Source organism: Trachemys scripta, chromosome 1 (assembly GCF_013100865.1).
Source record: "Trachemys scripta elegans isolate TJP31775 chromosome 1, CAS_Tse_1.0, whole genome shotgun sequence".
In the NCBI taxonomy this organism is placed as follows: Eukaryota; Metazoa; Chordata; order Testudines; family Emydidae; genus Trachemys; species Trachemys scripta.
In genome coordinates this window covers 76635073-76658285 of record NC_048298.1, presented here as the reverse complement: position 1 = coordinate 76658285, position 23213 = coordinate 76635073, and the positions used below count along the sequence as shown (strand labels likewise).

The 23213-nt window shown below is 41.0% G+C and overlaps 1 protein-coding gene across 1 annotated transcript in view; it reads left to right on the top strand.

Moving 5' to 3' along the window:
* KITLG (KIT ligand) overlaps positions 1–22244 on the top strand; it is an 87810-nt gene extending 65566 nt beyond the window's left edge. Inside the window, exons 4-10 of the mRNA XM_034772442.1 lie at positions 2386–2556; positions 5078–5240; positions 7703–7786; positions 13093–13202; positions 16558–16634; positions 18674–18753; positions 20051–22244. Coding sequence (XP_034628333.1) covers positions 2386–2556; positions 5078–5240; positions 7703–7786; positions 13093–13202; positions 16558–16634; positions 18674–18713 — 645 coding nt within the window. The 3' untranslated portion in view covers positions 18714–18753; positions 20051–22244. The remainder of the gene's footprint in view (positions 1–2385; positions 2557–5077; positions 5241–7702; positions 7787–13092; positions 13203–16557; positions 16635–18673; positions 18754–20050) is intronic.
* The last annotated feature ends 969 nt before the right edge of the window (positions 22245–23213 follow it).

Sequence of the window (23213 nt, the reverse complement as noted above, 5' to 3'; positions counted from 1 at the left end):
GGGGTTTAGATGGGTCGGGAGTTCTGGGGGGGGGCTGTCTGGGGGTGGGGGAGTGGTTGGATGGGGCATGGGAGTCCCAGGGGTCTGTGTGGGGGTGTGGATAAGGGTTGGGGAAGTCAGGGTACAGGTAGGGGGTAGAGTCCTAGGGGGCCAGTTAGGATGGGGGGAGGGTTTCAGGAGGGGGCAGTCAGGGGACAAGGAGTGGGGGGAGGGTTGGGGGTTCTGAGGGGGGGAAGTGGGAGGGGCGGGGCTAGGGCAGGACAGGGGCGGGGCTAGGGCAGGACAGGGGCGGGGCTCCTCCCGTCCTCTTTTTTGATTGCTGGATTATGGTAACCCTACTACAGAATAAACGTCAACAAGGCTTCTATTCTTTGCTCTTTCTACTGCCCTTCTGTTAGTGTTCCTCTACAAAAGGAGCTGAGAGGCAAGGCCAGGCATTGTCAATTGCACAATGCTCAAAATGTCACGGTTTGTTACACGTTTCCCATTCCCAGACCGGAAGGAAGAGCTCTGTGTAAGCTCAAAACTTCTCTCACCAACAGAAGCTGATCCAATAAAAGATATTTCCTCGCCCACCTTGTCTAATACCCTGGGGCCAACACCACAACAACATTACATACGGCTTGCTACATCCTTATATGGGACTCATACCAGGAGGTATACTGTAATGCTAAATACTGTAATACTACTTTGTGGTTTCTTTTACACAAAAATGACAAAGTTAGTGAAGATTGTAACGTAAAGCTAAACTGTAAATGTGAACCTGTTCACTACTCATGAAGACTGCTCAATAGTTTATTTAGTCTTAGAAGGTATGCATGCCTCTCCCCCCCCCCCCCCATAAAAATGCAGAAAGGTGAACTAATGGTAAGGTAAATGGTAATGAATAGGAGGTAAACTAGGCTAGAAGAGCATTCAGCTCCAAGTGATGCTGATTGAACACAACAAGAAATTTTGGAACATATAAGGAATACCAAATATAACACTTTAGTATTGTGATCTATCTCACAAGGTGAAGAAAATCCGGGCATGTCAGTATTTGGAAGGAAGAACTCCAAATATCATGCAAGGTACTGCAAGAGGAGTTAGAGACAGGCACTGTGCTACTGAAGGCATAGGTTTCATATGAAATACAAAACATAATCTTGACCACTGGTGGTCACTAAAGATGCCAGGGCAACTTTATAAAGAGCTGAGATAATAGCTTAGTGTTCTAGACAAATTCCAGTGTTTTACTTACTGTACTGATATCTATTCTTCTTCTCTCTTTTTTTTTTTTTTAAATCTTTCCTACAATGTGTAATAGCGCATTGTGTGACAAAGGCATGGTTTGTTGTGAAGAGATTTCTATATATAAAGTGGTCAGTATATAAATCTGTCCCTTTTTCGTTGAACAGATCTACTGCCTGTGTATATATTCAGGCATGTCTACTTAGCATAATGACTTAGGTTTCTCTACTTTTTACTCATGTTAGTCCTGCAGAGCCAACACCTGCTGTATTTTATTACTTCCTACATCAACAGAATGATTTACTAGGTTCCAATTACAGAAGCAATCAGCTAAACCTGTGCAAACCCACTGACTTGTGGTTGCACAAGTATCACTTGGGGCATGATTTGAAGTGTTTGAAGTACAATACTGCACAGCTGTAACTGAGGTCATAACTTGGCCTCTTAATTCTTTTTATTGGTAAGGGTACATGAGAAGGAAAAACCTCAGGTTGACTTTCATACCCAGGATGAGCTTGCAGGGCAGGCATTTAGTAAAAAAAGACTGGAGGGGGAAGCAGTTTCTTGTAAACTATGCAGAGTTGCTCAGAAATTAAGAAAACAATCGTGGAATCCCACAATGCCAAGTTTAGAAACTTATTTTTCAGAACAGAACCTTAACTCAAAGATCCTCCTGGATTTAAGGTGCTATATAAGTGTAGGGTAGCAACAGTAGTGAAATGAAGATTATTTGACAATTGCTTTCCAGACAAAGTCATTAAAAAGACAGAAGTAGGTATGATATGAAAGAGTAGGAATAAATGGCCAATTTTGGCATGGAAAGAGGTTAATACTCTAGTAGCCCACAGATCAGATGCTCAAACTGAGGTTTGACATTTATTCCCAAACTAGAAGAAGGGGTAACATTATGCTGACAACCTTTTCTGATAACATAATTAAGTCAGCCAAGATCAAGGAGGATTGCAAGGTGCACCACAAGGACTCAAGAGAACAGCAGGCAACATAATATTAGTTGAATTACAATTTAGACAAGTGCAAGATGATGCAAATTGGAAGGAACAATTTAATCTACTTTTACATTCTGCATTACTTATGCAAAAATTGGTTAAGTGTGGTGTTTAATCTGCCTCTCTTCTTTTTTATCTTCCCTGACAGCCTAATCACTGTTGGTTGCATTTGATGGTGCCTGAGTTTTCAAAGAGTCTGCATAATCTTCTGCAAAAATTTTCAGATATGTCTGATGTTTTAAGTAACTATTCAATCATCAATAATCTCACGAGGATAATCAATGATATTATGTTATGTCTAGATTCTGAGAAAAATAAGGTAATCTTCTCAAAGAGAGTTTTTCCCTTTATACTGCATAATTATATCTCAATTTTTGTAGCAGAATACATGGCTTGATATAGTAACAACAACAAAAAAGCCCAATGACCAAGGCTACTTTAGGTTCTATATTCTTTGTTTCAATTCCTATTCAATGCAACTACTACTTCCCCTTTAAAAATATATTGAGAACAATGTAGAGATGTTAGCTATTGGCGACATAAAGTGGAAAAAAGGTATAAGATAAGGCTAGGATTTTGTCAGAGAGATCACAAAGTCATGGAATCTGTGACTTCCAGAGACCAATATGACAGCTGTGGGGCTGGAGCTGTCAGCCAAGACCCACAGCTCCCAGCCGCCACTGCAGTGGGATGCTCCAACAGGAGCTCCAGGCCACCGCTAATCAAGGGGGCCCCTCCAGGCTCCAAGCTGGGGCCCCTGCAGCTGCCCCGCTGTCGCTGTCATGGGCAGTGTGGGGACTTTAGAGCCCCAGCAGGAATGTGTTAGACCCTTCTCCTACCCATTTTGTCATAGATATTTTTAGTAAAATTATGTACACACCACAGGCTTCTGTGAATTTTTGTTTATTGCTCATGACCTATCAGTGACTCTTACTAAAAATATCCATGACAAAATCTTAGCTTTAGGTATAACCACTTAAAAAACGTCAGAGGGATTACAATGTATGCCCAAACAGACAGATATATTCAATATGTTGTCAGTGCGTAGTGCAAACATTTAACTCTCATTCTCAAGGTAAATCAAACTGGTCTATGTCAAATAAGCATGAATCATTTTGCATCTAACTTACACTGGAATCCTGAGCATAATTATTAATTTGAATCTGAAAATATCTGAAAAAAATTATGATGAACTAGTAAGATTATATTAATCAATCAGTTTCAGAAACCTTCATATTGAATTAATGGATATTTAGCCAAGGAAAATTATACATGATAGTGGGCCTTCCTGATTCCAGTAGTTGCTGGAAGTGCTCAAGGAATCTCACTCCAGGAGTCTGATTCTAGCCTTATTAGGAATGAGAGTAATAAGAGTTAAGTTTGTTAATAACATTTAGGTAAAAGCCCTGATATATCTAATTGCATTCTGAGTAACATTGCCCAGCTGTGAGTACTCTATGTATGAGTAAATGGTTTTGTTAATAATTACTTACTTAAAAGTATTAAGTGTGAGATCCTGGGCCTGTTGAAGTCAAGGATTTCACCTTCTGTGTATAGTTACCTTTGATCAGTAGATCTTAAACAACTTACAAATGTGGGCAAGTGCAATTATTCCCATTTTACAGAGAGAAACAGTTGCACAGAGAGGTGAAGTGACTTGCCCATTATCAAACAGAGAGTCTATGACAAACCTCCGAGTAGAACCTGATCTCCTGATCTGCAGTTAGGTGCATTATGTAGTTGCTGTGATGGTGATTGTATGTTAGGGTTTTAATTACCTTTCCATTACAATCCTAATTTTGTTCTTTAGCACACACTCAAAAGTATCTATCTTAGCAAATTCAATCTATGAATTTCCCATGGTTTGTTGGTACAAGATATTTAATTTAAAAAAAAAAGTGTGATTTTACTTAAAATCTTTGTCTTAAAAGAAAGACTTTTAGATAAATGGAAATAAGGAAGGTAATCTCTGTACGTTGAGGTAACTACTAGGTAGTTTTGTTTCCTGGAAGAAGAATGAACCTAGATCTATCCTTGTAACAAGAAAAATAAAACAAACTGAAGAACCGCCCACTAGGTAGCTTTTCTTGGTGCATGATTTAAAGATGCTCTTGTCCCTGCCACACTTATTAGGACCAAAAACTAGCCCCTGGCCAAACTTGAATTGCTGGGATAAATAACTGCTGTCATTAAAGATAAGGATAGGTTAAAAAAATAGCATTAACATGGATCTCAGGGTCTTCAGTTAGTTTGGCACAACATATTATCCATCAGGCTTCACAATTATGGAGTCCCTCTCTTCTTTTTAGATCCTCTCCAGAGAGGCAGGCTGACACCAATAGTGGAACTTGGACCACTGTTACTTGTTTCAATATCCAAAACACTTATGATAACACTGAATATATTGTGTTCCTGTTTCACATTAAAATGGTCAAGCACAACCTTATAAAATTCCACACACCCAGGAACAAACAACTTTTTTTTTTTTTTAAATTAAGAATTTAAATCTCATGGTTTTTTTTCATTATTAGGATAAGATGAGTGAGGAGATTTCAAGCCTAGGCTGTACATTTTTGTGACAATTTTTCGAGAGTGGATTAACAGTGCTAACTTTGCAAAGTGAAATAAATTAATTCAAAATCCTGGGATCAGAGCTTTTGGTATTTTTAAGGTTGAGATTTCCTGAAGTAAAGCAGAACTCTGCATCTTAAATGTTAACTTCATTTCTGGGTCACCAGTTGGTATTCCTTGGTAGAGCCATTGTCTATCTCTCAGGCCAGATTGACCAAAATGAGTATTTGTCTGGACTTTTAAAAAATGGAATTCTGTATTTTTCCTAGAATTTTAGAAAAGAAAATGTTCATCTTTATGAAGAAGGCAGGTTCATTCCTGAAGAATTCTTTAGGCGCTTTAATAGAACTATTGACGCCTACACGGATTTTGCAAAAAAATCAGATCATAGTGACTGTGTTCTGCCATCAACAACAGAAACACCAGAGAACAGTAAGATCATAAAATTGTTCCCATTTTTGTTGAGCCAGATCCTCAGCTGGTGTAAATTGGTGTAACTCCTTTGAAGTCAATAAAGTTATGTCAGTTCAGAGCGTCTGAGGATCTGATCTATTAGGTTCATATTTCTTAATATCTGTGACAGTGACTACTAATGCCAAGGCTGAAGTCCCACTGCTAGTACTATAGAATTAAGCCTGATAGCAAAACTGGCATCATTACATAGCATCGTTTATTAATACAGCCTACAATTATTTCATTGTATGTGCTCAGACTGTTTTCACATCAACAAAAATATCCTGGGTTGTTCTTTTACAATGTTCTTAGTACTGCATTTTATCTTACGCTTGACTTTTGCTTAACCATGACAGTTTGATCTTTTTGAAAATGTCTTTGGGGATACTGGGCCAATTCAGAGGCGATGTGTAAGGTGCTGTAGGTTAAGCATTGGTAAGCAGGTCTAAAGGTACTTAAGGTGGCATAGTTTATAGGCTGAGTGTCTGGAACTAAGTGTAAATAGCACCAGTTGAAAGTCATCTGTGAATTTGGCCCATTCCCATTAAATAGCATCATGGATTTATGATATAGAGACTTTAACAAGCTCAGGTTAGATTCCTGTGGTTTCATATACTTGTTCCCATTGCAGTCCTTAAAATGAATAGATGTTTTGAATTTCTTAAATTTTGTTGCCACGATGATTCTTAATTGGAGGGAGGGATAGCTCAGTGGTTTGAACAATGGCCTGCTAAACTTACGGTTGTAAGTTCAATCCTTGAGGGGGCCACTTAGGGATCTGGGACAAAAATCGGTACTTGGTCCTGCTAGTGAAGGCAGGGGGCTGGACTCAATGACCTTTCAAGATCCCTTCCAGTTCTATGAGATAGGTATATCTCTATTATTATAGTTGTTTTAATTAGGGTAACATGTCCAGTTGCACAGTTACACCAATAGGAACTGAAAGTACTTTAGGCCTGGATCCACACAGAGGCTGAAGTGTTGCAACACCTAACTTTTTTAGACACCTAGAAAGTCACAGGAACATCAATGCAATCTACAAAGCCTGAGTTTGCTACTAGGCTCCCTATACAATGAATGGGGAGAGATAGGCACCTAAGAATAGGATCCTCAAAAGTCAGTAGGAAGGAGCTGCATACACTAGCCACTGGGAGATGCTGGCAAGCAGGATGTGCCCTAAGCCCTGCCCCTTTCATGGACTTGGGCACTTATCTCTGCTAGTGATCCATAACTGGGAACTCCTCTCCTGGAGTAGGTGGCTTTGGCGCCTAAGTTGTTTCTTGTGAGAATGAGTTAGACACCTGCCTCACTCTATGCAAAGTGGCTCGAGGCGGTGCCCACATTATAACTTTTAGTCATTAGAGTATTCATCTGGGATGTGAGAGACATGGAGGTTCAATTCCACCCTCAGGTAGAAGGGTAGAAAGGATTTGAACAGGGGTCTTCTGTGATTCTCAAGTATCAGAGGGATAGCCGTGTTAGTCTGAATCTGTAAAAACCAACAGAGGGACCCTCTGTTCTGTAATTCTCAGTTATTACAGCACTTTCCTGGAGAGGTGGAAGATATGGAAGTGGATAGGGTCCCCACTGCTTCCTCGGGCACCCTACCCATCCAATCCCCCTGGCTCCTGCTGCCTCCCTAAGTTCCCCACCCACCCCATGGCCCTTACTGCCTCCCCCAGCCCACTACCCAGCCCAACACCACACCCTGGACCCGCTGCCTTGCTCCCACCCCCCATTGCCTCAAGCTCCCTTCTGCAGCCTTGCACTCCAGGGCTGCCCCACTTCTTTTCTTTTGACCACAGTGCTCTGGGCAGTCATCCCCCATAAAGCCAGCCCTGGGTAGGACACTGCTGTTCAAAATCTCTCTCTCCCCGTGTATGTGAGGAGGTGAAATGGAACCTGGGTTCCCCACATCCCGGGTTAGTGCTCTAACCACTGGACTAAATATTATAAGGTCACTACCGCCTCCTCCTCCTCCAGCCAGATTTTGAATGGGACTCAATCCAGTAGTTGGCCTCTGAGCACACCTACTAGATCAGGCTCCTCAGCAGAGAGACGCACTCCTCCAACTATCTTTCCCTGGTTTGTGGTTCACTCTGAGCATCAGGCAGGAGATAAGCACCTGGATGGCTAATCAAGGCAGCAGTGTGCAATCCCAGAAGCAGAAACTGAGGTACTTAGGGAACTCCTACTGCAAAAACTTAGGTGCCAAGTGAGTTTAGGTGCCTACAAGGTCAGGCAGCAGCAAGGCAAGGGTTTAGTGCATCAGTGACACCTAAATGTGGGGTTTAAATGCTAAGTACCTTTGTGGATCCAGCCCCTATAGCCATAATCTAATATCATATGTTAACAGACCAGAGTAGCCCTATAACCAAGTGCCTTATGTAGGGGGATCTGTATTTTAAGTTGCATAATACTGACACTCATTTTCTATTTAGATCCAAGAGTCAGTGTAACAAATCCATTGTTGTTACTTCCTGTTGCTGCCAGTTCCCTTAAGAATGACAGCAGTGACAGTAACAGTAAGTACAAATGATATGTATATGAACTGATATATGTATATTTCCATTTAACATTGGTTTTAATGAGCACTTAGAGGAAAATAGTCTTAATTGTGCAGAGCAATTGGATCATTCTAATGTTTGATGGTACATCGTATTTTCCGTAATTACATCAAAATGAAATGACCTGATTCAGTCAGACTGCAGGGATGCCGTACAATTACAACTATGTGGTGACTTTCAAAAATGACAGAATGCAAATCTCTGTATGCTGATTTTCTAGTGTCTTTAAGACTCACGAATCATATGACCTCAACCACCATGCCTGCCCCACCATTTAATTCTAATGGACAGAAAATGAAACGGTTCCAAACTACTACTGAAGTTTTCCTGAATTGGCATCATGATACTAACTCTGTTGCCTTACGCTGTCAATTTTGATAATCCTGAACTAGTGATTATTTGGATACAGTACATTCTAATAGGCCATGTTCAGATGGACTCATTTTCCTCTCTTCTCAATCTTTGTACAACTTCCAGGTTAATGGGTACATTTTTAAGGATGAAAGTTACACATATTAAACTACAGAACATCTACTTTTAAACTTAGTTAAAATTGCTGCAGCCTTAGAGGGTGGTTTAGTTTTTACAGCAACTTAAACAAAATAAATTTTAGACCTAGTAAACCCTGAGCTTAGGGGATTAACATAAAACCAACAAACTTTTAGTATGTTATTTAAATCAAATGTTTGATTTTCCCACCTCTGGAGAGTGAGGGGTCTGTCAGAGCCTGATGGAGACTGAGGTGTTGCTCTAATATTTGTAGCAGAAGTTAGAGCAGTACCTGCATGAACACCCAGAGCCCTGATTTCAGTGTCCTGCCTATAGGAGAGAAAGATGTTTCCCATCTCCTGCCCTAATAAATTATCTGTGAAAGGCATTGGGAACATCACTGAATCTGCCAGCTGCTGCATTGGAATGGAAGGAGAAGTCATCAGGTATTTGCAGGAACTGCAGTGAGACTGAAAATGGGGAAAAGAAGTTTACACTGGGGAACAAAAGTAACTCTCCATTAGTAACTTCTGGCTTGATTCCAGGAACAACTACTTTCTTGCCAGCATCCCAGGTTGTAACAGTATTTCCCCAGCTCCTTTTTTGCATCAACAACCGTGCCATGCTGTAGGTCTCTTCCCAGCTCTTTCCATACACATCCCATGTATCTGGGGTGACTATGTGGTATGGTGGGGAAGCTGGTGGGATGAATGGTGCTGCTCCTGCTGAGGAAGGCACAGGGAGAGAGAAGCCTGTAGCAGCCTGCCTTGCTGATGAGCAAGAAAGCAACTCTTGGCCATGAGACAGGAGAAGTTACTAAGAGAAAGGCACTTCCCCCACTCCCTACAGGCCCTTAGGCAAACTGACTCTTGGCTGCCTACGTTTCTGCTCCCTGCTTGGCTTGTGGCTCTGCACACCAGCCCCCAGTTTCCAGAAGATTCTCACCCTCACCCACCATTGCCACTTTCAGATATTAGGCCCTCCCTGCCCTATTGCTGTCTCTTTCAGAGGTGTGGTTGGGGGAAATCTAGGGTATGTCTGCACTTCAAGCTAGGGGTGTAATTCCCAGCTCGAGGAGACATATCTGCACTAGTTCTCATTGAGCTAATGGACTAAAAATTGAAGTGTAGCTGCTGCAGCGCAAGTGATGGAAGGAACTCACTGTCCTGAGTACAGTTCCATCACAGACACTAGGCACACAATCGGATGGCTACGCTCCTGCCACTCATGTCTACGTGCTATTTTTAGCCGCTAGTGAAATCTTTGCTAGCACAGGTATGCATGTCTCCTGAACCTGGGTCCCAAACCCTTAGCTCCCAACTGTAGACCGACCCATTGTGTAGAGCCTTCATTCTCTAGATCTGCGGTTAAGTAGGAGATTGGGACAATCCTACCCCTGATTTCCAGCGGCCAGCCCACCTCTCTTTGGAAGAGAGGAATGTCTCCAGGACAGGAGGTTAGCCCAAAGCCAATCAGCTGACACATGGGTAGGGCTAGAGAGACCACACACATAGTTGAGGCCTAAACAGCTACAGTTTTTTTGCTGCAGCTGCTGGGGGGGAGGGGGGGAGGGAGTAGGCCCAAATGCATCCTGTATCTAGGGCTATGGGGTCAGCCCAGAAGCAGGACAGGGGCATAGCTGGAGGAGCAGCCTGCACCCAAAACAGGAGCCTGGACCAGCACAGTGATCATGGGATGGATGCCAGGCAATGCAGCCAAGATCAGGACTCCTCACACCATACCCAAGTACCAGTGATTAGTGCAAGGGGCAGAAAATAGACTATTTGTGACAGACTCTGGAGCTGGAGGTAATTTGGACTCAGATTTAATCTATCTGCTTTAGTACTGTTTTCAAACCAGCATCTCCAAACCCAAGTTTCAAACAGGAAATGAAGATCAAGGGTAGAAAGAAATGTAAAATAGGCATTTAGCTATCCATCTGACATACCATTTTTTGCCCACAGGTTAAAATTGAGAATCATTTTGTGGGCATAATCAGGTATTTAGATTCATGAATGATATTACTTAAGCCTTTCAATATTTGGGCCCAGAAAACTGGACTAGAAACACTAAAGACAGGGAGAAAAGCAGATCATTAAGCATTCCCACGCAGGGCTGGCTCCAGGCACCAGCCCAGCAAACAGGTGCTTGGGGCAGCTAAGGGGAAGGGGCGGCACGTCGGGCTGTTTGGCGGTGGGTCCCTCTCGGAGGGAAGCACCTGCCACCGAATTCCCGCCGAAGAAGAAAGCGGCACGGTGGAGCTGCCACCAGAGTGCCGCCGATCGCAATTGCGGCTTTTTTTTTTTTTTCCGCCGCTTGGGGTGGCACAAACCCTGGAGCCAGTCCTGTTCCCACTCCACAAAATATCTAAAGACTGTTGGAGTCTGAGCCTGTTAGGAATTTTTAAAGGGCGGGTTGCCTAAAACCTGCTGAAACTCAAGTGTTGTCTTGGTGACTTTAACCATATTTTGGGTTTGAAATTTCTATTGTAAGGAAGTAAAATGAGGCAGAACATTTTTTCAAAGTGAAGTTAGACAAGATTCACTATGATGTCAATTCCCCTCTCTCATTCTGTGCTGCCCTCTTCTCCCACTGTGAGCTTTGTCAGCTTCTCACATAAATGCCTCTGCTTTCCTTGATGGCATCCCCTATCAATTGAACGCTCTTCCTGAGTACATCTGTAAGGCTACTAACTTCTTTGGCATAGATTCCCTCTTAAAGACCTATCTGTGCTGTGATTCCAACAGAAAACTGACCCACTGACAAGCTTGAGAAGTCTTATTGGAACAGTGTAAATATAATCTATTTAGAATATAAACATCTGAACATAATTGCATATGTTGTACCAATTCCCCATATCTTCTCTCCAGGATGGGCAGGAATCATGTAGTAGGATTTTATGTTTTGTTTTTGGAAGTACCTACCCCTCTGCAGACATTACCAGAAATAAATAGGACATGATAAAACCTGCCATGACTAGATTCAGTTTCTCCAAGTCTCTCAAATCCACCACCACCTATAAACTCAAAATTATCTTAAACAAATTTACAAAAGTTACAATTTTTCATGACCTGACATGTATTTAGAAGACTGTGTCCCATATGCCCTGCCTCCCAAGGTACAAACCTAACTGAGTATTCCTTTCAAGTTTGTGTAAATGCTAAATGAAGGCAGCCTCAGCATTCAGTTTTGCCTTATCAGAAATGAGACTTTCCAATCAGTAGTGTCTAATTTTCAATCAAGCTAGTTTATGGTCCAAAAACTTGTTGAAATATGTACATTAACACATGTGAAAATGTAGCAATTAACTAGGTATCCTTGTATCTAGCTGAATACTTTGAATAATTTTTGCTAAAAGTGTTTTATGTAAAAGTCTACACACTTGCCATTGCACGCTGAGATTGGCATCGTAAAGTAGGTGGAGAATTTGCGGTAGGTTATATATGATACCTTAGGTAACATGTTATCAAATGACTTTTCTGCTCCCTGAGATCTGCAACAACATACATACCTTCCTTTATTATTATTATTCTTTTTTCCTGGAGTATACAGAGTAAGGTTTTTAAAATGGGAACACCCATAGCTTTGGGTAGTTTATGTTGTACAACTGGAGTATGTATAACCATAAAGTGTCCAAGAAGGAGATATGGCTAACGAACAAAATAAGGATTTCTTTACCTGGGCAGAAGCAATTCTTCATTCTTCCTGAGTAAAATTCTAAAAATAAGATCTGTGTGTATTCAGCGTGTATTCAGCAATATGAATTATTTTCATGTTTATTCAAGAGGTCTAGTCCTAGATATGGGGTTAAGTTATTGGTTGAGGCATGGCCCTAAATCTCTGAAATGCACATCAGCAAACCCCTCCCAAATCCAGATTCTTACATTAACTCTGTGAATTGTGGGAGGGCTTGATAAAAGAGGTGCATAGGGAGTAGAGACTTACTGGAAGACTTAAGCTAGCAGAAACTGCAAATGCTGTGGAGGGAAAACAGCCAGTGACAGCAGATTAACCAGTTGGTTCTGTGTTCAGTGTTCCCCTCTATTCCACACAACTATGTCTGCTGCATCTAGCTGTCTTTCTTTCTCCATACAATATCTACTCTTTCCGTAATGTAATAATCCGGTATCTGTTCTGCTTGACTAAAATTTCCCTTTAGTGTTTACACACCTGCAGGATTCTAGTAGAGTTCAGACTTGATCAGAATCATGATTAAACGCAGGTCCTATATTTTATAAACTGCATATTATAGTTATCTAACCACTGCATTTCTTTTCCAATACTCAACGTAAGGTTTTCATGTACCCTGATAATGCACCATTTGAGCTGCAGCTCCTGATACTAAGTAAAAGGCGAAGGATTGTCCTGTAGCTCAATTTGCAGTTTAGAAGGTGGAACCGTAGGCTACTCCCACCGGACTTTTCATATCCTGCCTTAACTAATTAACCAACGGTCCAAATTCTGGCCTCCGCCTACACATAACTCCTGCTGAGATCAGTGGAAATTGCTTATGTGCATGAAGGATAGGACTTGTGCAATAGCAACAAAAAAATTCCTGTAAGCTTTTGGCATGAATATCACCGCCAACAAAAAACACAAACAACCCCCCCCCCCAAAAAAAAAACACTTTGAAGGTATATCTCGCAGTATTTATCTGTTACCTGGGATGCTGAGAGCTGTCATATTATGTGCATAAATTAGCTATTATTAACAATGGTACCCTGAAAATAATTTTCCAGAAAATCTGTCATCACTAACCATGCTTTTAATTACAGAAGAGGCACTCGACTTCATTAGCAGCCCCAGCCTGAAAGTGATAAGCATAGCACTGCCGTCATTGTTTTCTCTTCTTATTGGCTTTACTTTGGGAGCCATCTGCTGGAAGGTGAGAAATATCAAACTTACCTGGTTAGGGAGAGACCAGTTACATTTTATCCCTAAGCAAACAAGTATCTTGATTTTAAAAACTAGAGGCATATAATTTGAACCTCATTGAATTATGTAACTCTCAAATGTATATAATCAGTGAATCTGTTTTTAATTCCTAATTCATTCCTGCCCTTTCTCCCAAATTTAAAAAAAATCATGCCTGTTGGTGTGCTAACAAAATAACTCTAGGCCTGAAATGTAGGAACTAGAAATCCCACAACTTCCCAGTTCTCCCAATTTATGTCTTGATGCGGCAGTGCTTTTCCACTTATTGAGGCCTTGTCTGCACTAGAAAGGATTTACTCTTCTTCAACGCTTAGCTGAATAGTCAGCAGTAGCAATTGTTAGCCCTTTTTGGTCGGTTCCTGTGCGGCTGCAAGGGCTTCATGGCCCAAGAGTCCAACATCGGAACAGACTTGATGAACCCATGTAATAGGGGGGCTGCCTCTGGGCCGTCTTCACCCCTCATTGGTGGAATTTTATCCCGGATGTTACAAGCCACTCTGAGAACAGCGTTCGTTGGAACATCTTATGGCATTCTTGAGATATGTCTGAAAAGCATAAGAGAGTCTGTGAACAGTGGTTCCAGTAGTCTGTAGACCACAGCAAGCAAAAATATCTGCATTACAAATGAAGTCATTCCACTTTATGCCCAATATACAACATTGGCATTTTGTGTGGAAAGCCTCCAGCTTTGTCCAGTCTGAGTAGCATACTGTCCATGTTTCGCAGCCGTACAACAGTACGGAGAGGATACAGCTTGAACAGATCCTGAATTTGGTGGTCATGCTGAGATGATCTTGATTCCATATTTGTAGTAAACAACCCATGGCAGGCGCTGCAATACCAATCTAATGGAGAACCTCTGTGTGAGAGTTGGAGGAATTGGTGAGTATAGAACCCAAATAGCAGAAGCTGGAGATTGCTTCGACAGTTTCATTATTCAAAGAGATTGGAGTCACAGGTGGAGCTGGTCCTAGATTTTGCAGCTTTGTCTTTGACCATGAAACATGGAGGCCAACCTTAGCTAACTCTTCTCCATTTGCTGGAGTACCTCGCGAAACCTGTTGGGGCTCTGTCCTAGATGAACAACGTTATCAGCATAGTCAAGGTCTGAGAGTGAGACATCACCAAGCTTATTGCCTACTGACCTGACTGAATGTTGCATTATAAAATCCATTGCCTGACCAAAAAAAAAAAGAGTGCAGGGGTCAAGACACAGCCCTGTCTGACACCAGATGTACATGGACAGTGGTTCCATTATGCAGCTGTCTAATCAAGTCCAGCAGAGTGGTAGGAACATGTATGCCCTGTAAGGCCTTCCATAGTGTGACTGGTCAGCTGAATCAAACGCAGCCTTAAGATTAATATGCGCAATGTGTGGGGGCTTCTTGAACTCATGGTGTAGCTCCGACAACAAGCAAAGGGCCAAAATAGTGTCTAATGTGGACCTGTTCCTTGTAAAGCCTGACTGTTGGGGGCAATGCTTCTGCTGTATCAGGGGCTCCAAATGCACCAGCAGAACATGTGCAAACATCTTCCTTGGCATGGACAACAAGGTGATCAGTCTGTAGCTCTTACATTCACTCTGCAGTCCCTTGCCCTTACAAAAGGGAGATCACAATACCATCCTTCCAGGCAGTTGGCAAGGTTCCACTTCTCCACACCAGACATAGTTCTGATTGATTGCCGTTGAACTCGAGTAATTTTACCAGGTGTCCTATATTCAGCATAGGGCAATACGGTCATCCTACTTATAGCCAATCGTTGGCTCAGCAAATGGGTGGAGTATGGAGGTGAGCAGAGAGCAACCTCAATGTCATCTGGAAGGTCGGCTAAAGAAGAGAATCTATTGCTGACGTTGCTACAAAACCTGTTGGCTAAACTGGCTCGCGGAGAAGTGCGTCGATGTCAAATTTCTTCATCATCGCAGAGGGCTTACCTGCTCGTCGAAGCGTCAATGCCATGCGGGCAACCACTAGGTGGTGGTCTGTGTTCATGGCATATTCCGCACTACAATATACTCTACAGGAGGTGACGAGACACCTGTCACATGTGGGATGATGTGGTCCAACTACTTCTGAGAGATGCCATAGTGAGAGATCCATGACATCTGGTATATGCACCATCACTTGAACCATGACCCAAGAATGGAAAGGTTTTAAGAGGCACAGAATGTGAGCAAGTGGCAAGAGTTATCATTGGTTGTACCTGAACTATAATGACCAATGACCCATTCAAGCCCAATTCGCAGGGAGCCAATAATTGCATTTAGGTTTCCCAGGATCATGAGATTATTATGTGGAGAGACGGTGCGTACTAGAGATTCCAACTGATCGTAGAAATGATCTTTGAATCAACAGATTCCTCTGTCGGTGCACAGACTACTATGACAGCGAGGTGACCATGCCGATGTTTAAGATGTACAATAAGTAATCGAGATGACCTGATGACAACACCTGTGAAGAGTTGCAACATTCCAGATTGCAATTTTGATGGATTAGTGGAGATCCCTGCTACAATTGAATACACTATCACGGTGTACTGCAGACATGCCTGCCGACATCAGAGGATGCATGTCCCCTAGGGGGCTTTGGCACGAGCCCGTCATATTTGCACCAAAGGAGGATGACACCAGCAAGGCATCTACAGCTGAAAGTAGAGCAGGTGCTATAACTGGTGCCAGGTTATTCAAGTTGGTCAAAAAGCTATACCAGCAAACCCTCCTAGCAGAGGCACAAAATTATTTTACCAGTATAGATTATAAACAGTCCCCAAATGATGTAAAGTTTCCTGGCAAAAATGTTCTTTTGTCAGCATCACTGTGTCAACACTGGGGATTTTTGCCAACATGGCTACATCAGTTAGGGGGTGATTTTTATCACATTCCTAATGACATAGCTGTCCCAGCAAAACATTTAACAATAGATCAGACTTAAGCTTCTATGGGTTCCAATCCTGCACAGCTTTAGAGGAGTAATCTTGCTCACACAAGCAGTCCCAGTTGTTTTTTTAGGACAGGTTCTCACACTCTAACAATTAGGAGATATTAACCTGGTATTGTGCTTGGTTAAAAACATAACACTTCATTGCATATAAAATACATTGTTAAATTCTGCTATCACACTTGCATGCATAACTCTGCTTGACTTCAGTGGGATGCATGTGTGCATCTGAAAGCGGGATTTGGTTTATCTTGTACAAGAACATATTGATACTGAAAATAGAAAGGGACACTTAAATGAATAATCATCATTTGTTTTTTAAAGTGTCACTATACAGTAATTATATCTGATGCACTTTCCTCTTAGAAAACACATCGCACACCCAGACCAGAAAGTGATGAAACAACACAGTGTAATAACTGTCAAGAGGATAATGAGATAAGGTATTTTGCTTCACTGAAGTCTTTACATACATCTCATCTTCGAAAAATCAAGTATCATTTTTCCATTTCTTAATGCTTTCTCTTGCTGTCTGAAAGATGCACTTGGAAACATCTTGTCATAAAAATGTATTGGATAGAATTTGTGCCCAGAGTATGTTCCTTAAAGTGTGCTCCTACACTAAATGTAATTATTATTTTTTCTGTATACAAAAAAAACTCCATTAGGAGAACATTATTGTTGCAAAGTTAATCACTCAGAAGCCAGAGAGAAGTTCCATACTTGTAACGTCAAGGGAGGAAGTTCAGCTACAGAACTCTCAAATGGCAAAATCTGCTTCCTGTGGCAGCAACTTCCCTTCAAAGGAGATCTTTTGCAGAGTAAAATGGATTTAATATTCCTTCTGCATCAGATTAAAAATGAAAGCCTTGTAAGCTGAAGGGATACCACCTGGGATCACATCCCTTCATCATATATGATTATCCTTCATCTTCACCTCTAGTTTTCAGTACTGAGACAGAAAAGGCTCATCTCTTCAGACTAACTTCCCCTTCTTCCATCAGTAATTTTCCCTCTATGTAGTAGAAGTTGGTTGTCTGCATGTCAGCTTTCCCTGTGGAGGAGAGATGCCACTGTCAGTCTTCCCCTATCCTTTGTTACCGTAGGAGGCCCTGGTGCACTCCTCACAACTTCCTGCCCTCCTGCTGCTGGAGTGAAGGAGCCAGATGTTCCAGTGTTTCCTAGTATGGGGAAAGGGAAGGCAGATTGTGGTGGCCTCTCTTCCCCTGGGGAATTTTGGTAGCAGCAACAGCTGTAAGGGGAGGTTGGTAGATACCAGCAGGTGATTTTATTTCTTCCTTCTGTGCTTACTCCACAAGGGAGGTGGAATTTGCTAATGAGGGGGGAAATGATCAGACCTACAAGGTAAAACAGTGCTGAAAGATTGCCATATAGGAAGGGGAGCAGCCGGGTGGTATCAAGCCAATCCCAAAATGTGATTGGATCTATGTGGGGACCAGCAATTGGAAACAGATTTTGCCATTCACTGTGCTGTGAAGCACTGAACTAATATTGCAAAAATTCACATGAACCAACTTCAAATGTAATATTCATGTGCAGGGCTGGCGCTTCCACTAGGCGACCCTAGGAGGTTGCCTAGGGTGGCAGGATTTGGGGGGGGTGGCATTTTGGTGCCCTCGGCAGAATTTCAACGGCGGGGGGGGGGGGTCCTTCCGCTCTGGGTCTTCAGCGGTGGGTCCTTCACTCGCTCCGGGACCCGCTGCCGAAGTGCCCCGAAGACGTGGAGCGGAAGGACCCCGCTGCTGAATGCTCAGAGGAGGAGCGCTGCCGCCTAGGGCGGCAAAAACCCTGGCACCACTCCTGTTCATGTGAATATTCAGGTAGGTGTGTTCATCTTGAAATCTTTTCCCTCTTCTCACTGATTGGACAAAAATTTTTTTTAAAAAGGAAGAAACAATTCCACATAACTTTGGGTTCACAAACTGTGATTGGTCACCTTAGGCTGAAATTTTCAGAGTACTCAAACAAACAAATTCATAAACATCAGCCTATTCCTGGAAGACTAGTTGACATATTAAGGCTTACATTAATATAGATATCATTCGCTACAAATAACTCATCCCACTTTAGTACAGTGACTAATAAAGCTGTCCCCTTGACACCACAGGTAGAATGAAACCTTGGCTCAGGGGGAAAAAAAAAAAAAAAAAAAAGACAGTTCAATGCAAGAGATGACCTCTAAGAAATTAAAATTGATTATTTTCCCCCATCAAGTCTTTTTAAACATGTACAATATTTTCTCCTACCACCCATCACAAGAAAGTTTTGAGCATCTACTGTGATTAAGCAGTAATTATTAGTTTATTACAGATGTTTATTACAATGCTCAAACACTTTGACCGCAAACATTGCGGTGATGCTTGTTAATGTAATTATTTTAATTAGCAAATGCGGCCTTTAATTGCCACCATTCCTTGGATATTTTAGCACAATGGAACTAAATTTATTTTATGTCTTCCAGTATGTTGCAGCAAAAAGAAAAAGAGCTCTTACAAGTGTAGCTGTTGCTTTTTTCCAACACTGTTACTGTTTCATGTACTGGTAAGTCCTTAAACAGTATGACAGATTCCTACCAAACTTCATAACTTTTGTCAGCTGTAATTTACGGTGTCTATTCTGTGAAGCCACATCTATAGCTAACTTTGTATTAGTCAGCTTAGCCTACTTGTAAGACCGTCTTATTGCACATATAATTATCCTGTGTTCTGAACATAGTCATTTGTCTTGCAGCCAGACCTCTCAATATCACAGTGGGAGACAAAGATCCCAAAATGAGGAACAGCTCTAGGGTGACCAGATGTCCCGATGTTATAAGGACAGTCCCAATATTTGGGACTTTATCTTATACAGGCACCTATTACCCCCCACCCCCTGTCCCAATTTTTCACACTTGCTGTCTGGTCGCTCTAGACAAGTCTTGCTTCCTCCTTTGGTGTGACAGCCAATTGAAGAGTCAGAGGCCCTTCATTGAGAATTCCCAACTCCCACTGCCCAAGGCCCTCTTCAGCTGCAGTGCTTATCATGGAGAGACAGGCTGTCTCAGAATAGTTTATAATATAAAGATATTATCCTGAATGCAAGAGATGAATGGGGGAGATAACAGAAAGTATGGAAAACTTTCCACAGGGGAAGAATATTTACAGAATATACTGATGTGATTCCAGATATGAAACTCTATACTGCTATGCTATTGGACTGTTCTGCATCATTGTCAAACTCTATATTTATCCGGGACCTTCATTCATGATGCATTAGTATCATATTGGTATTAACTTGGCCACCTAGTTGTGTGGGAGAAAAAAAGCACATGGATTTTATTTTCAAACAAAAGAAAATGCCAAAATATTTTGCTTTGACTACATGCTTTTCATAACCAATGAATTTACTCTAGTAGACCAGCTCGCTTTTCTGGGTATCATCTTAACTTTGTTGTCGTTTTAAAAACTCTTTTGTTAAGGCTTCTCTGTACTGCAATTGTTCAACAATCCTGCAAATACACATATGAGCAGTCCCATTAAATTCAACAGGACTACGCGTGTGTGTGTGTGTGTGTGTGTGTGTGTGTGTGTGTGTGTGTGTGTGTGTGTGTATGCAGGAACAGAGTCTAAATGTATTCTGTGCCCAGGATTGGGAAGCTAGAGGAATTGTACGTGAAACTGCAATTGGGCCCCTTTAAAAATGTTTGGCAATGTGCTTTGGGATGAAAGAATGTACATGTAAGTTATTTATTTCATTAGTTATTTCTATAAAGAAAGTATTATTTCTCTGCTAGGCTTCTGCTACTGAGTAATGAGTGTGAGAAACCAGCAAAAATACAATTTCCTTTTTTTCCCCGCAGGCAGCCAACAGTTCCATGTTTGCTTCATAAATGAAGCAACTTTAAGCATATTCATATTCCTTCTGGAGTGACAGACTGAGTCTGCATTGATTGCTCCCCAGGATCCATACTGATTCAAAGACATGAGAACGAAGGGCGTGTTTGTTACTGTGAAACCAGCACTGAATTGAACAGCATCAAGAAGAGTGTGCTCTGAGCAGAACTGTATTTTATTCAAATACCTACCTTGTGTGGAATTGGGAGTCATTTAACTGTACAGTCCTTACAGCTGATTCTGGCAAAGGAAGTACGTGGCCTGAACAAAAAAAAAAACCCATCTTTCAAATGCCTCCAGAAACATGTAATCTTTGAAAGTCATAAGGAAGTTTGTATTCTTAATTTACATCCTGTGTCCTCTTGCTTACCCTGATGCCTACAAATGGAGTTCTCTGAATTAAAAAAAAAAAAAAAAAAATGCAGAAATGGATACAGAAACATACTCTGCAGTATTGTTGTGTAAAACTTGCAAGACAGGTGGTGCACCGGACCAGTGTGCTAGCCTTTTACTTCTAAGGAACTGGTTTCATATCTAGCAAAGGTCATATGTAAAATGAGATGTGGTCTCTATCTTGTGCCAGGTGGATGTACGTCCACCTCAAAAATCCTCCATAGAACTTGGCTTGGCTGGTGGTCTCCATTTAGAAGAAGCAAAGAATGGATCAAAAAGAAGTAAAGCGGAAGGGACAGTAGCAGGATGGAGCTTTGACAGCATTAGGAGAAACTGTTGTATGTGTGAAGACTCCAATTAAAATCCCAGCCATAGAATGGGGAGGGAAAACAAAGTTTGAATTGCATTCAACATCTGGAATAACAGTACACTCATGAAACCTTTTCTAAATATTGATGATGCATGCCACTGATTCCTTAGCTTATATAAGATGTAGGAAATGTGGAAGATACTGATAATGAATTTATTAATTACTGCGGACATACAGTAAAAGCTATTTGCATTGTGTTTTAAATGACTAATACGGTTTTATTTTTTAATCCGGCATCCTCCTCTTTTTTTTTTTTTTTAAGATGAATTCTAGTCAAGGTATGAAAGCTTTATTTCCAGTTGTCCTCAGTGTCTACTGCTATTATTAAATACATGAACTACAGAAACAAGACTGATAATAAATTAAGACTTTGTCAGACATGCATTTTTAAGGAGGCACTAAAAATACTATGCTGAAACTTGCAACGTGCTTTTTATGCATCCCATTTGTACAGTCTCTTTCCAGAAAATGGATACTACTTATTTATCTATTTTAATGTTGTCTGCTGCAGAAAGAAGGAATGTCTCACCCCAAATGACAAACTGCCTAACAGCTGACCATTAACCCAGTAACAGTTAATTAAAATATGTCTAAAATATTTTGTTTTAATGACTTCATAAAGCTGACTATATTTTAGAGATACTTTTAGAAGAACTGTCATGGATGCTTTAGTTATTTCCTTAATCTGCTATGAACTATATGTCAAAGGAATTTACTATACATAGGGTCTGTTAATTAGTAAGACAGCTGAGTGCCACAATGTACAAAAAGTATTATGATCAATGATGGAGATTACAGATATGTATAGACAATTTGGGTGGAAACTTGGCAAGTCAATGGCAAACTCCTGTTGATTTCAATGGGGTCAAAATTTGCCCTGTAGGGTCTAGTTTTCAATGTTCTAGCAGTGATACTCAGCTGGTATAAACTGTCATAGCTCCATTAAAGTCAATGGAGCTATGATAATCTACATTAATTGAGGATCTGTCCCTACAGCAGGTCAAGAGGCTTTTGTGTAAGTCAGAATTGGACCCTAATGTCTTGACTTTCATAAGGTGCTGGAGCACCCACCACTTCAATTGAAATAAATGGGAGAAGCTCAGCACCTCTAAAAATCAGACCCTTAGCAACTTTTAGCACTACAGAAAACCAAGCAGTAGAATTCTCCATCTATAGTAGCTCCATCTGACACAATAATGTATGTGTCTGTATTTCTTACACTAGTATTTCAAGCCTACTTTAAAAGTTCCACTTTTAGAATCTCAGCATGACCTAATGTTTGTTTGCGAACTTGCACCTAGAGCCCTGCAGTAGGACTAGGATCCTGCTGCCATAATAGTGGGAGTGGGTAAAATGTACTTTGTTGCTGGCAGGATTGGGTGGGCAAAAAAAAAAAACAAACAACCTGGTAATTTGCGGGAAAACACTAAATCTCTCATCAGTTTGTCATAAATAGAATTTCAGCAATGTAAAGCAAGTTTCTTTTTATTTTAAATAAAGGTTTTAATGCTTAAATTTAAATAAGGGATAGAAAGATTTGAGGTCTATTATAACAGGAGTTAAAAGTATTTTTACATGGTTTAAGCAAGATTTGTTTATTCTTTTAGTGGTAAAAATTTTATCTGGCGTGTGTGTGTGTGTTAACCGACTGTTTTTTTGTTTTTGTTTTTAATAGGATGGGGGGGGATCTCTCTCTCACACAGGATTTGCAGAATCTAAGGTTTTTGCAGGGGAGAGTGGGTATTGCAGAAGCAGGATTAAAAAAAATAACCCCATGCAGGGCTCTACTTGCACCTTACTGGTTGTGTTGAGATTGCTTGAATATATGTTCTGACAAAGAGGAAATGTGCCCATAATAAATGGCAACAACTATCACTGAACACTTGGCAAAAATGTTAGACAAAAAACATTTCCCATTTGCTGCAATCTACAGTATATTCTCAAGAAAAATGAATGCATTTGGAATTTTTAGCCGTTTTCTTAGATTCTGTAATTGAACAAAACCCGATATTATTAAACTACCTTAATTGTTTATAAAGGTGCTATTTTGCCAAACTGAATATTTGAGAAAATTAACAGTAATAAAACACTAAGCATTTGCAGTAATTAATCTTGATGTGTCTCAAATTAGGCTTTCATGTTCAAATTACGGGGTTGTTGTTTTGTTTGTTTAGTGCATATTTTACCCTTGATAACAATGAATAATGCATTTATAAATTGATATAAAATTTGCCCCCAAATGCAATGCTACTAAACAGTAACAATCTCAAAGCGTAGGGGTTTATAACAATGCCACAGACATTCATCTTTGAACAAGTTAAATTTAAGGCTGAATGACATTCATCTATCTCACTGAAACAACTCCC